This window comes from Symphalangus syndactylus, chromosome 19, assembly GCF_028878055.3.
Source record: "Symphalangus syndactylus isolate Jambi chromosome 19, NHGRI_mSymSyn1-v2.1_pri, whole genome shotgun sequence".
Taxonomy (NCBI): domain Eukaryota; kingdom Metazoa; phylum Chordata; class Mammalia; order Primates; family Hylobatidae; genus Symphalangus; species Symphalangus syndactylus.
The window spans coordinates 25,757,527-25,773,143 of NC_072434.2; the positions used below are offsets into that span (position 1 = coordinate 25,757,527).

General features: G+C 37.5%; 1 protein-coding gene across 5 annotated transcripts in view; it reads right to left on the reverse strand.

The window, feature by feature from the left end:
* CRB1 (crumbs cell polarity complex component 1) overlaps positions 1–15,617 on the reverse strand; it is a 218,105-nt gene that overhangs the window by 153,434 nt on the left and 49,054 nt on the right. For all 5 annotated transcript variants that reach the window (XM_055234170.2, XM_055234169.2, XM_055234173.2 and 2 more), the window contains exon 2: positions 6,006–6,587. In XM_055234170.2, the coding sequence (XP_055090145.1) occupies positions 6,006–6,587 (582 nt within the window). The remainder of the gene's footprint in view (positions 1–6,005; positions 6,588–15,617) is intronic.

The following is a 15,617-nucleotide window of genomic DNA, read 5'->3' on the forward strand; positions in this document are numbered from 1 at the left end:
CCTCTCAATACTATTGCATTGGTGATTATGTCTCCAACACATGAGTTTTGGAGGAGGCAATCACTCAAATCATATCATCAAGTACCTAGAACTGTTACTAGCAATCAATAAGTGTGTTATATAAAAGCCTGCTTTTATTGATTTGTGTTTCCTTGCCTCATGGACTTCGTGAAATAACAGTCAAGGATGTCACATGGAAATCCACATAATTGTCTATGTCAGTGGTTCTCAAAGTGTAGTCCCCAAACTAACAGCATCAGCATCACATGGGAACTTGTTTTAAATGCATATTCTTGGACCACCACCTCAGATCTGTTGAATTGAAAACTGTATTTTAATGATAAGCTGTATAGGTGAGTCTGATACGTGCCAAAACTTGAGACCCATTGATCTACATTGTAAGCTTATTAAGTTGACAATGCCAGTTAAACTTTTAATGCATTTGTTTCATATCAGATATTTCAAGCTTTCCTTGGATACAATAAGTTTGAAAATACTCTGACCTTGATAAATGTTAAGTGAGTCTTGTTTCTAGAGACATTATACCTTCTCTTTCCTTTCATGCCCATGGCCACTCTCCCAGGCCAGGTCCTAAAACCTTATACCTGGGTTATCACAATGGCCTCCTAACTAGTCTCCATGAACTAACTAGTCTTCTAACTACTCTGTAAGTACAAATACGTTTCCTTGACTATATAACGAATTTTTGTACATTTTTATTTCTGCAAGGAAATTCATCATATAATTGAAAAGTACATTGAATATAGTGCATTTTCTTATTTCCCAAAAGATTATTTTTATACCAAAGATCTATTTTATAATAGAGGAATAAGATATTTTTCCACATTGATTTGCTTCAACATACATTGAACTGGCCTTTCTCTGCCCTCTTACAGCCCTATTTTTCTCTTACTGCAGGTATCTGAACGAGAAAAATGTACATTAATCAATCTGGCTAATTCTAAAGAAGGCCTCAATTATGAAATGATTCATTGCATAAAATTGAACTAAAAGCAGTCACATGCTTAGAGCTAATATTCTTTTCATTAAAAAAGTTTGCATCCACTTACTTTCAGCTTCAATTGGAGTTTTTGCTTATGCACAGCAGATTCTCACCAGCCTCTTCAGTGGCTCTCTCTGAGCCCATTTCTGCAGTTCATGAATCACTGCCCATGAAGCACAATGGAGTGCACAGAGGAGAATTCACGCAGTGTGAACCCTGTCTATGTGCTACAGCTCTTTTTCCCCTTCTACCTCTCTGCCTTTTAAAATTTATTACCGTTTCTTACTTTGCTGCTCAGAGGAACACAGGTTTTTTTCTGTAAGAGGAGTTCTTTATGATCACTCTAAATTTGGATGTAGTGCACAGCAGCTAGGTCATTGCAATACAGTTTCCAGGATTCATCAGGAGGTCTAAGTTGAGGCAGAGCACTCCAGCGTATCCATGCTGATTGCTGATGGTCTTTTTTCTTTCCTTCTCAACTCTGGCTTTTCCCTTGGTTCTATAGACCTTCTTTGGGGTCCTCGTTAGTTGGCCTGAGCTGCCACAAACACTGGTGGTCATGGGATAGCAATGAAATAAACACGCATCCTTGTGTGTCTAAATGATGGTATAGTTCAAGAAAAGTTTCCAAATAAAGTTCACATGAACTTAATATTTGGCCGCCAGCCCTGGCTATACATTAGACTCATCAATTAAATTTGACCCTCTGAAAGTAGAGTCTGAGCACCTCTGTTTCAGAGCTCCCTGGGTAATTGCTAATGAGTAGTCAGGGCTGAGAAACACCGATGAGCTACTAGAACATAGGCCATTCTACTTGTGTAGGAGATTGGTGAGCAAGCCTATGACTGCATTTTATTTTTTACCCGAACAAGCCTAACCAGCTAACAATAGACCCGATTTTTATCTGCCTTATGAGACTCTCGTTTAAATTCTGTTTTCAAGAAAGTTTTATATATGTCTAACCAGCTAATAATAGACCCGATTTTTATCTGCCTTATGAGTCTCTCGTTTAAATTCTGTTTTCAAGAAAGTTTTATATATGTCAGTTGAAAAGGTGAAATAATAACATGTAGCTGATTTCATAGAAAACAAGGGAAGAATATAGTCAAATGGGGAACAACACTATTATATCAGGGATTGACAAGGAAAGCATCCTCATTGTGGATGTAAGTGTTACAGTGAGAAAAGGGGACTCATTCCCATTGGACCCTGCAGGGATGTGATACAACCCACAGTATAAATGAATTCACTGTAAGGTGAAGTGCCTTATGATGGAATTTGACTACATTTCACATTTAGAATATACTCTTTCTAGCTTTTATTTTTTTTTTTTTTGAGACGGGGTCTCACCCTGTCGCTCAGGCTGGAGTGCAATGGCACAATCTCGGCTCACTGCAACCTCTGCCTCCCAAGTTCAAGCAATTCTCCTGCCTCAGCCTCCCGAGTATCTGGGACTACAGGCTCATGCTACTTCGTCCAGCTAATTTTTGTATTTTTAGTAGAGATGTAGTTTCACCATGTTGGCCAGGATGCTATCCATCTCCTGACCTCGTACCCGCCTCAGCCTCCAAAACTGCTGGGATTACAGGCGTGAGCCACCGTACCTGGCCACCCTTTCCATCTTTTATGCCTAAATTTAGACCACTGAAAGGATTCATTAAAATCCAATTTAATTAAAATATTTAAAAAACATACATTGTAAAATATAGTTTTTCAAGCTGTGTTTTTTTTTTTTTTTTATTTTTTTTGAGACGGAGTCTTGCTCTGTCCCCCAGGCTAGAGTGCAGTGGCGCGATCTCGGCTCACTGCAGGCTCTGTCCCCCGGGGTTCACGCCATTCTCCTGCCTCAGCCTCCCGAGTAGCTGGGACTACAGGCGCCCGCCAACACGCCCGACTAATTTTTTTGTATTTTTAGTAGAGACGGGGTTTCACCGTGTTAGCCAGGATGGTCTCGATCTCCTGACCTCGTGATCCGCCCGCCTGGGCCTCCCAAAGTGCTGGGATTACAGGCTTGAGCCACCGCGCCCGGCCTCAAGCTGTGTTTTTTACAAATATAAGACTATTACACAATACTATAGTTGAAATGAAGGAAACATTAATTTGATTTTATATCTATTCCTTTTAATCACCATTCACAATATTGAGATAGAAGCAGAAAATGGAAGACACTATCTTAATGAACTGTATTGATTTTTAAATGTGACCATTGTAAACAAAGCACTTCCAAGCCAGACCCACAAAAATTTCTTATTTTTATTCAAAAATTTTAAAAATATTGAAATTCACCTGCCATAACTCTCACCAAAGAAGAGACACCTCAGTATGGCATAGAAACAAGGAGCTTTTCATACAACTATTGTTTTATAAGCTTTTAAAATATTTCCTATAACTTTTAGATAGTATTGATAATTAAGTCACTTGATAAAGTAATTTTCCATTTGACATAAGCATTCTAGCATCATAGAGTATATATAAGATAATACAGAAAGTGAATTCTTATTTAATATTCATTTACCTGAGTTTCAGGATGGGGAAGGGTGCCCAGAAATATATGGAAGAATTGCAAAACTTAGAACAATTTAGTAACAGTTGATTAAGCAGCCGTTACTCACAAATACTGAGTCAGGCTCTTAGAGGAAGGAGGCTTCTTTTTTTTTTTTTTTTTTGAGACGGAGACTCGCTCTGTCACCCAGGCTGGAGTGCAGTGGTGCGATCCCGGCTCACTGCAAGCTCTGCCTCCTGGGTTCATGAGTAGCTGGGATTATAGGCGCCCGCCACCATGCCCGGCTAATTTTTTGTATTTTTTTTTTTTTTTTTTTTTGAGACAGAGTCTCGCTCTGTCGCCCAGTCTGGAGTGCAGTGGCGCAATCTCGGCTCACTGCAAGCTCCGCCTCCCGGGTTCACGCCATTCTCCTGCCTCAGCCTCTCCGAGTAGCTGGGACTACAGGCGCCCGCCACCACGCCCGGCTAATTTTTTGTATTTCTAGTAGAGATGGGGTTTCACCGTGGTCTCGATCTCCTGACCTCGTGATCCGCCCGCCTCGGCCTCCCAAAGTGCTGGGATTACAGGCGTGAGCCACCGCGCCCGGCTGAGGGCTCCTCTTCTTAATCCACTAACTGACATCTAATAGAAACTCAGAAAGTATTGATGAATTAAAGAATAAATATAAAACAATACTCTGTCCTTTAGAAACTAACATTTTAGTCAGGGGGGGCAAAAACATAGATATATGTAAAATAGGAAAGAATTATGGGGTATTCTTTAATACAGGTGTCAACTAGTACAAACATAATGAATATAATTACTGCAGCAGTGTGGAACTATTATTCCAGCCAGAAAGGAACCTGGAAACGCTTCTTGTGTTGGGTGATATTTGAACAAGTTCTTAAAAAGTATAGCAGAACTTCAGAGTAGACATTGTGAAGTGGGGGAAGGACATTTCAGGGGGAAAGAAATGACTTGTATAAGAAATGAGGAAGATTTATTAGAGGAAATAGAAGGCTTTGGTGGAATGTGTGAGGACATGGCCACTGTCATGGGCCCAAATCGTGAAGGGCTTTCAGGGAGAGGCTAAAATTACTCTCTGTGTAGTGGGAAGCTCTCAAGGCTCTTCAGAACTGCAGCATAGGTCTATTTTAGAAAAGTTATTTCAAAGGCAATGTTCAGAACAACTTCGAGAACAACTTCTATATGTAGAACGTCTGGGAGGTTGTGTAGTAGTACACACAAGAGTTGAAATAAACCTAACCAAGGAAAAGAACGGATGAGCTCAATCTGGAACGTATCTTAGATGTCAAAACAGCAGATTCTGAAGACTGGATGTATGTAAAGGAGGAGGGAGAGGGGAAACATTTCATTTTAGAGCAACTAGGAATGTGTCTATTTTATAAAATATACAGTTTTAGAATGTTTAAAAGTAAAATGATGTTGGAGGGTTCTGGTGCAATTTTTGAAGAGAAATATTTTCCAAATAGTTATATTGCTTAACGCTTGGAAAAAGAATGACAAAAAAAGAACTAAGTGTGAAAGTGTTGGGAGAAGAAGGCAAGTTTAAAAGCTGAAAACCTCAGGAAGGCTTTCAGGAAGGTAGAAAAATGGCAAGTGCTAAGGGAAAACATGGTATTAAAATGTGAGTGGTGTCTTAGAGATATGAGTCAGGAACTGTAAGAAAGTGGTGAGCAGAAGTTAGAATGAATGCATGTGAGAAAGCATAGACTAGGTAAGTTATCCCCTTACAAGTAAATGAAAAAGCCAAAGAGTAAAAGCAAAGCAAGAAATGTGGCCATTGTGAAGAATTGACCTAAAACAGTAACAGTGGTTCAAAAGGACAGGGAGGATAAATACTGAGTGTGAAGAGGCTGAATAGCATGTAACTTGGTAATGATGAGTTGTCAACTTGTTACTTTATTATTAAAATAAAATTCTATCAACAGAAACATTGTAAAGAATAGATAGATAAATATGAGGTACAATTGTTTGCTCTAAGACATAAAACAAGAACAGGCTTTTTTTCTTAATAAAAATCGTGGTTTATCTGATATACCATGCTCCATCAGCTTTGCTATCACTGATCTGTTGATAATACTCAAGGCAGCACTAGAAACCCATCAACTTCCAAACTGCCTTCCCAGAAGGTTGCAGTGCCAGGCTTTGGGGATTAGAAAGCAGGCTTGAACTGGAATGAAAGGAACGTGCACTGATGAGGAAACCTGAACTGCCCTTGAGCTTCTCTTGGACCCCACTCATTCTAGACTGAATCTCAGTTTTAAATCATGTAGAGCTCCATTTAAAACAGCAACAGTGACAGCAGGCAACCACTTAGAATTCAGTGCATTCAGTGGATTTTCAATATTTTAGGGAGTTTCTATCTAGTGACTGATTCCTGTCAAGAACTTGGCCATTTTCATAAATGATTGTATGAAAAATAAAATGTCACCTCTGCTTCTGCCACTTAGAGAGAGCTAATTACATCATCTGTGATTCAGATATGATCACACTTACCAGAATAATCATGGGGACAGATACAAGTATATCTTCCTATTTCATTGAGGCATGTAGCCTCGTTCTTGCAGGGATCTGAAGCACATTCATCCACTTCCAAGTCGCAGTGTCTGCCTTGATATCCTGGGACACAGAAGCAGGAATAGCCATCAATTCCATCCTGGCACACGGCCCCATTTTGGCAAGGGCTGGAAGCACACTCATCGTGATCTATCTCACAGAATCTTCCAGCATATCCAGCAGGGCAGATGCAGACAGGATAAATAGGGTCCTGATGGCAAATACCTCCATGTTGGCAGGAGTTCTTGCCACAGGAACCAATGGTAGTTTCACAGATTGTCCCACTGTACCCAGGAGGACATTTGCACAGAAAGCTCCTTTCTCCTGGGGTGTTCACACAAGTGGCACTTCCTTGACAGGGATTGGAGAAGCAAGGGTCTTTCATGTCGTCACAGTCTTTGTCAAAATTATTGGCTGTGTCTGAACAAGAACAATCATTGTCTTTTGAAAAATCTTTGCATGTAGAATTGTTTTGGCAAGAATTTGAGAGGCACCTGGTGTTGTTTTTATTGCAAAAGGAATCTACAAGGAAATAAAAAGTAACAAGATTAAATTTATAAATGATTGAGGACAAAGTTAAAAATCTTTCTTTGTGAACTTTGTGCTGCCTCAACCAAACTCATTAATAAAATACATAGTTGGGTGCATCCTAATGAAAAAACTATGTCATCTACATTACTATACCTAGCACATTGTATGTACTTTCAGTGAACAATGCAATAATTTTCATAGTGATAATACCTTCAGAGCAAGACTTAAATGGACACAGAAAAAAGTTATAGGATATTTTACATTATAATTGAAATTTAGTTCCCAGAGAAAGTCCCATAGAGAATTTTGTTTCCTGATTTAACAGAAGACTTATATACAGGATAGTAAATTTTACCGGATGTAGAGTTTAATTGCTATTTTCAGACCAAATTATATAGGCTGAAAAATTGTTTCCTTGCAGTAAAGTTTGCCATCTACTGGCTATTTTAAGAAGTTCTACCACTGTGAGTTTCAGACTTTTGTTTTCCCTCTTTTCCTTTCTTTTTTCTTTTTAAGAGCAGCAGAATTCCTTCAAGGAAAATGTCATGAGGAATCCCAATGTTCAAAATTGGAAAGTAGATCTGCTCAGGTCCAAGCAGGGGAAGGCCCCTTGCAGCCCAGTCAGACCAGTTTCCTGCCTCCCCTAGAGACACCTTGAAGGAGCTGGGGTTTGAGACCAGCAATTTGAAAACCTCTGCACAAGAGAAAAGAAAATATTTTACATAGTTACTATAAGCAATTATTTCTATATTTGCATTAAGTATTTCTAGTGCTAAAATAAAGTTTTTTTGGTCTGCTGAGAAGTAAAAACAAATTTGACTAGTTTTAAGGAAGATGAAGACCCAAATAACAGTAAATATATTTCTTGTGTGTGTGTGTATGCATCTGTGTGTATGTATTTTCTAATAATTAAATTGACTTGGAAAATAGCCATATTGGTAATTTAGTTTCATTATGAGGCCGAGTATGTTTATTTAGAGCAATGAAACAGTGCAAGGTGCAAGACTTTCAGGGAAGAGCATATTAATTTCTCTATTGTTGTAGTATTTATTCCTTTGTCCTTGATAGTTCTATTGCACTTTTCTATGAAACAGGTAATTCTCTAATTTAAAATCATCAATCAAGAATCTGAAAGTTGTATTCAGTGGTTTTTATTATCGATCTTTTCATTGACTTTTCTATTTAGCAATCATAGGAGATTTACCAACGAGTCAGGATAATACAGTGGGAAGGGGCAACAGACAGGTACCAGGCCTGTCTGCCTCTCCCAGCCTCGGTTTCTGTTTTGTTTTGTTTTTTTTTCTTTGGTGTGTGAGAATTAAGTCACTAAATTTAAATGCTTTGCAGACACATCGTAAGTGTTTGGTAAATGCTAGCTCTTACCTTTATAAGATGTTGAGAAATAGTTTTGAGTTCTTAATAGAAAATTTACTGAACGAGTACAAAACATAGCAATAAAAATAATTAAAAAGATACAAGTCACTAATAATTTTCACTGAAGGAATTTTATTTTAAGTAAGAGAATGAAACAAAACAAACAAACAAAAAAACACGAGTACCCTTACATAGAAAGCCTAACAATGGACTAATTCAAGGTGCCAACTATGCCCATCCCGTAAATTACCTGGGAATGGTCAGGATAGGACAAAGATAATCATGAAGTTGAATTAAAAAGGTTCTGTTCCCCAGCTCCCTTGTTTTTTGCAAGAAAATACTTAACATCTGATTATACATTTTAAAATTATTTATTATTATTATTATTATTATTATTATTTTGAGACAGAGTCTTGCTCTGTCGCCCAGGCTGGAGTACAGTAGCATGATCTCGGCTCACTGCAACCTCCATCTCCCAGGCTCAAGTGATTCTCCTGCCTCAGCCTCCCAAGTAGCTGGGATGACAGAAGCCCACCACCATGCCTGGTTAATTTTTTGTATTTTAGTAGAGATGGGCGTTTCACCATGTTGTCCCCAGGGTGGTCACAAACTCCTGAGCTCAGGCAATCTGCCCGCCTCAGCCATCCAGGCCTCCCAAAGTGCTAGGATTACAGGCTTGAGCCACAGTCCCCGGCCTCTATAAATTTCGAGTACCATTTAAATTCTTGGCTCAGCAAAATGCTAGCTATGGAATTTGAGTTGTGATAAGGACTTAATTGTTCAGAGCATCTGCTGTATCTTTGTATCGTGCTCCATATCTATTTATTTATAACAACTGCTCAGTAAATATTTCTTGAGGCCGGGCGCGGTGGCTCACGCTTGTAATCCCAGCACTTTGGGAGGCTGAGGCGGGCGGATCACGAGGTCAGGAGATCGAGACCACGGTGAAACTCCGTCTCTACTAAAAATACAAAAAAATTACCCGGGCGTGGTGGCGGGCGCCTGTAGTCCCAGCTACTCGGAGAGGCTGAGGCAGGAGAATGGCGTGAACCTGGGAGGCGGAGCTTGCAGTGAGCCGAGATCGCGCCACTGCACTCCAGCCTGGGTGACAGAGCGAGACTCCGTCTCAAAAAAAAAAAAAAAAAAAAAAAATATTTCTTGAGTATTAACTGTCAAAGCCATCTCTCTTACCTTAATAGTTTCTTTATGTAAAACTATGCATATGTATATGCACACATATATGTATATTTAAATGTATAATTATTGATCCTTGATCTTTTTCAAAATTCTATTTAAATATCCTCTTACCATCAGTATACTCAGCCTTTTCTTAAGATTTACTAACTTAATTCTCTCCCTAGCTCTCTAATTATATCTGTCTCTAGATCTCATTTTAACTGATATTAACATCAAGAATTAAATGTATACTTTGTCAGCAGAAGGAAAGGAAGGAGGCATAGATAGAACTCCTATTATTGCTCATATCTGGGTTAAAGTAGCAATTTTTAATATGCCTCATATTTAGCTAGATAAACACTCCTCAATGTATCCTCACTAATATATTTAAAGTTATTCGGGAATTTATTCATCGTTTTGGAACATGTATATTTCTGATGTTTTTTTTCCTCAAACTGTTGAGACAGGCAGGGACTTGGGGAAGTCGCTGCTAGGGATAGGAAAAGAATATGTCACCTGTGGTATGGAGTAATGTTTTTTTCAATATGTATGGTTGGCGTTATTTGAAAAAAATTGAGTAATTTTCCAAACATGTAAAGGCACAGTTTTAAAAATTTTAATTCTATAGTTATCTATATTTAACCTAATTTTACCTAATCAGAGTAGAATAGAGGAATTGTGAACATAAAATTTGATATTTCCAAAAAATCGAATGAATGGTGTCTTATATTGTTTCACCTAGAAGACTGACGATTTAATAAATATTTGCTATGTTTTGCTAATGAAATGTAATCAGAATGAAATAGAAGGTATAAACAATGCTACTGGAGATAGAACTGCCAAAATTTCCAGGTCTAAGAATGCCAACTTATAAGAATAAAGTGCTTTGCTGAATTCTCTTTAGCCTGGCTTTCTGCAGCGAATGAAATTTAGTTCCAGGATTGGGGTGGGGAGGGAGGCGGTGCAGGAGGGGCACATCTTTAATCAGGACATAGCCAAAATGGCTTGCACATGGTAAGGCAGTCAATAGAAATTTGTTGAATAATGAATGAGTGAGCAAGGAAACCTGAATTCTCATTTAAGCCTTGCTGTGAAATTCTTACTTTGACCTCTTTTGATAAAATCAAGCAGAACAAATCATTGGTTAAATCACTTACTTTGATGTGCTGTGTGATAGAATCCACATGGAGCAGTTAAAATAAGAAGTAGACGGGCTCCTTTAAGACCATTTTTCCTTTGTATTCCTACTGTATATGTGGTCTTAAATACTAAATTGAGGCCAATTTAATATAGTGAGAAGAGGACATTTTTATGGTAGACAGAGATTTAAATTTTGGTTCTAGTATTTACCATCTCTGTGACTTTAAGAAAAAACATTGTCACTGAGCCTCAGTGTCCTGATGACTAAGGAAAATGATGTGGAGCCATACATATAGTGGATAAGTGCATGAAGTTTGGTGCCTGGGCTTAAATCCTGGCTCTGCCACTTACTAAGTCTATGAGTTTTATCAAGATAACATCGCTGTGCCTCAGTTTCCATTTTTGTAAAAATGGCACCTATCTCATAGAGTTGTTATAAAGGGTTAAATTAATGAACATAAAATGCCTAACAGGGCTTGGCACAGAGTGAGCATTATCAATCATCCTTGTTCTTATTATTATCAGGGATAAAAGAGATAACATACATAAAGTTCCTTATAAGAATCAAGCATAAAGTAGTTTTTTTAAAAAACATTATTTGCTTTTTCTTTCAATGCTGGGTCCAAAGTACATATATCTTGTTACTTGTCTATTGACTAGCAGAGTGCCATGTACATAGTTGGTGCTTAGTAAATGCATATTTAACAAATGAATAAGTTCAAGAAAATGAAACTATATAATATTGCAAAGAGAGTTTTGGGGGTTCTAAGAAATGCAAGCTTAGCACCAGCACACATTCTCTGAGAATCATACCTAATAATCAGGGCAGGTTCCCATCGTCATCAACCACAATTAATACTCATGCAAACTCCTTGAAACACGACTTTCTTACTCCAGGTGAGAAGATTGGTTTTGGCCAAAATTCACTGGCATCACCTGTATTTTAGTATCCCTATTCTACTATTAGCTCCTCTTTAGAAGGTCAGTGGCCTCACTGAGAAAGTTTTCTGTGAACATATTTTAAATCCCCTGTATCTGATAGGCACAGGCACATTTCTATTTGCTTTTATATATAATTTCTGATCATCAGCATCATCACAGATGAAATCAGGTCCTGCCGGTTCAAAGGTTTCTTTTTCTCTCAAAGCATCCCCATGAGAATCAAAGCTTCTGGGTCCTCCTTTACACAGCCTACACACCTAAGCACAGGGTCTGGCTTGGATCAGGTCTTGGGCGTTAGGGTTAGGTAGGGTAAGGGACCAAATGCATGTGCCTCAGGCTGCAATCATACACATTTACCTGATAGAATATGCCCTGCCCTTTGTCATCCTTAGAACATGACTAAATGATGCAAGTTGTGAAGGTCATTTTTACTGTCAAACATGAAAAATTTTAATGAGGATCTAATTATATTCCTTTGACATTACATTTATTTAAAGCTAATCAGGCCTGAAATCACTGACCTTATTATAATCTATGTATATTTTAATAATGACAGGCTTTTGAATGACCCCTTTTACTATGAAATAGATATATCTTACTAGTTTCTTTGCCTCTAACAAATTGAAATTCTCACAATAAAGCTAAAAATGTTCTGAACAAAGAGGAAAAAGTTTTTTCCCACTCCATAAAGCCATGTTTTGAAGAATTGATCAACGATCAACAGAAATAATTTCAATGTCAATTATACAATGATGGTGCAGGAAAATTTAGCTGCACAACACTTTTGTTCTAAAAGCAGATCCAAAAGTTTTAATATCTCTACTAGAGACTTACCAGTGTGCTAAGTTTTATTATACACAATTAATGTTAAAAAAGTGACATTTGTAAAATAAATGAAAACAGCCCTTCAAACTCTAGTTCATTCCACTGTACATCAAAATAGTATTGGCAATCAATATAAGAATGAAAATAATTAGAATAATCTAATTTTTCAATGTTATTTTTGATACTATAAAAATATCTCCAATTCATTGGTCCCTTTCATAACTCTTGTGTTTCATTTAATCCCTATAGAAAAATTATGGGATTGGAGGTATTATATCCATTTTATAAATATGGAATTGAGTTTCAGGAATGTCAAATAACCTCCCCAAGGTTATGCATCTAAAATGTGCTAGGTCAGGATGTCCAGACTTTAAAACATTTATTTGAAAAACATCCAAATGAAAAGGAAGATAGAGTCATAAAAAGAAACATCTAAAACATTATCTAGATCAGCATTTTCTAAACATTAATGTTCATATGAACTGCTGAGGATCTTGTTAACCTTGCAGAGTCAGGAGGAGTGGAGCCTCAGACTTGGCATTTCTGATAAGATCCTAAGTAATACTGATGCTGTTGGTCCACATACTACACTTCAATAGCAAGCATCTATACCAGTGCTGTCTAATGGAAGTATAACGTGAGCTACATATGGAATGTTAAGTCTTCCGTAACCATGTTAACAACGAAAAACAAACAAGCAAATTAATTTTAAATATTTAACCAAATATATAAAGCATTATATTTAAATATGTAATTAGTATAAAATTATTATTATTATTATTATTATTATTATTATTATTATTTGAGACAGAGTCTCACTCTGTCACCCAGGCTGGAGTGCAGTGGTGCAATCTTGGCTCACTGCAACCTCTGCCTCCTGGGTTCAAGGTATTCTCATGCCTCAGCCTCCTGAGTAGCTGGGATTCCAGGGATGTGCCACCATGCCCAGCTAATTTTTTCTATTTTTAGTAGAGACGGGGCTTGTCTCGAACTCCTGGTTTCAAGTGATCTGTCTGCCTCAGCCCCCCAACATGCTGGGATTACAGGTGTGAGCCACCATACCTGGCCAGTGTAAAAATTATTAATGAAATATTTACACTTTTTAACATTAAGCCTTTGAAATCCTCTGTGTATTTTACACTTCTAGCACACTTAATCCTAGTCACATTTCAAGTGCTCAAAAGCCATATGTGATTAATGGCTACTGTATTGGATAGTGCAGCTCTCAACAGTTTTCTCACATTTTTGTACAGAGAACTAAAGTCTGGAAAAATAATGTGTGGTTGTAAGACATTATTCCTCCAGAATTTAAATTATCTTCTTTATGACATTCTTCTCATAGTAGCCATGAATAAAAACATCTCAAAATACTTTCTGAGAGTTTAACTGTGATGTATATTCAAATTGTTAGAAGTCCAGTGCAAGGTGTGCTTTTCCCATTAATCCTCTTCATATTTTTACATACTCCTTGAGCTCCTGGCCTGAGCAGCCACAGAATTTATTATTGTTAGGATACAATTGAACACTTATCTATACACAACCTGAAGTGTTCTTCAAGCCATATATGAAGACTTGTCCTTACAATTAGCAAACAAATTCTTTAAGTTCAGGAACTATAATATATGCTTTTTGGTATGCCTGTATGTATGAGGTATGTATTTGGTTTTGATAACATTTTGAATATCACCTTCTAATAGTAAAATAAATATATGATGATTGTTTGCTTTGCTGATTCATTGGTTTTATCCCAGGGAAATTTGTTTCACTCACTCTATGGCTCACTACGCTTGAACAAAGACAGAATGATTTGTTTCTGTCAGGTGACTCAAAGTTGTGGACCAAATGTGGGGAAAACCCAGGTTACTGTGGTTACTGGATAACTTGGAAGTCATCATGAATATATTTTTTATTTTCTTTTTATTCAGCTAAAAGCCCCACGGCAATGAGCACAACAACTACAATGCCATTGTGCCTTTGGTCTGGATCAGATTTTTCAAGAGTTTATGAATGGCTCCTTGCCCAGTGTATTCTGGCACATGCTGTTCTGAGCAGGGCCTTGGTGAATACAGACATGCCTCAGCTCATGTGCATAGCCCTATGGCACACATGGAGAATGGGTCTTGATCTCCCAGGGATCCATTTGGCAAACTCTATCCCAGAAGGCTATGGCAAGTGATTATGTAATGAATCCTGAGGCTTCATTGCTGAGCACAAAACACCAGGGAAATGAGAATAGCTTGTACTGTTTGAAATCAGAGAGAAGGAGATGCATGGTTGCTGACATCCTTCTGAGATTTGAAAGAGAATATCTGATATTTTGAATTGGCAGCTTAACTGAATAGAAAAGAATAAAAGTATAAGGATAGCTCTACTGTAGAAACTGCATGAGACATCATACCGTAAATGAAATCATTCTTGCAAATATATGGCCATTTCAAATCGATTAATTTAATTAATAGTTTAATAAGAGTGCTTTACTTGATATGATAATTTAGTTTTTAAAATAAATCCCATATACTATTCAACATTGTATATACCTATAGTGTACAGCATAGAGTAGATAATCAATAACTCACTATCAAAGTCAACCAAGCAAACTTGATCCCCATCTTCCTCTGTTTAACTACTTAACTGAATTTAAGCCTTCCATCTTTCTTTCTCTTGAAAAATTATTTCCTGCCTACCACCATCTACTCCTGTACCACATTCCTGTCATAAATTCCCCTTGATCTTTCACTTATAAGGGCTCCTGAAGGATGCTTATGTATGAAATGGAGGTCTTTGCTTTTTTCTATGTCAGTTTTTATACTAAAATTTAATAAATTCAAAACAATTACTAAACTTCCCCATGTAATACCTAGTGAATTATAAGTCAAATAGGGACCATGTCTATTCTGGAGCACACTGAATAGCCTAATAAAGGATGAGTATTCAGACTCCATTAGTTAGAGTAGGAAAAGCTCCACCTGTCAGGGAGCCCAATAGGTGAAATCATAGTGCATATGAAGTATTAGTAAAGCAAGAGCCCTTGAGTGATCTATGTCAGAGTGAACATACTTTCTTATGAGGACTATTTACCATTTTCCAATTTTTGGTGAATACTACATATCTTTAAGACTATTTGAATTTCCTGTGCAGAAATAAAGTAGGGATGCTATCAATTATTTCCTGAAGTGAAGGAGCCTAAGAGCTGATTGGCTAAGGCCAGGTCTTTATAGAATAATTAACCATTTAATCTTTACAAAACAAAAGCAAGATTTTAAGCCTTTCATCAAATAAGCCAACTAATATTCATCCTCCAAGAGAATGCTAATCCTGTGGGATAAAAGGGGTTAAGAGGCCCTTAAAGAATCTGTTTACCTCAGGTCTATTTCTAAAGCACCCTATCATGTTGTTATAGAAACCATTTGCGGCTAAAAATCTCCCATCATGATTATTGCTATAGTAACCACCAAAGACAAGAAGCCAGTTTTTCATCCATTTGCCATCATCTCCCCCTGCCCAAGATAGTATTGTTTCTAAATCCTCCTATGTTGCTGGAAACACAGGGGAAAAAAGAGTAAA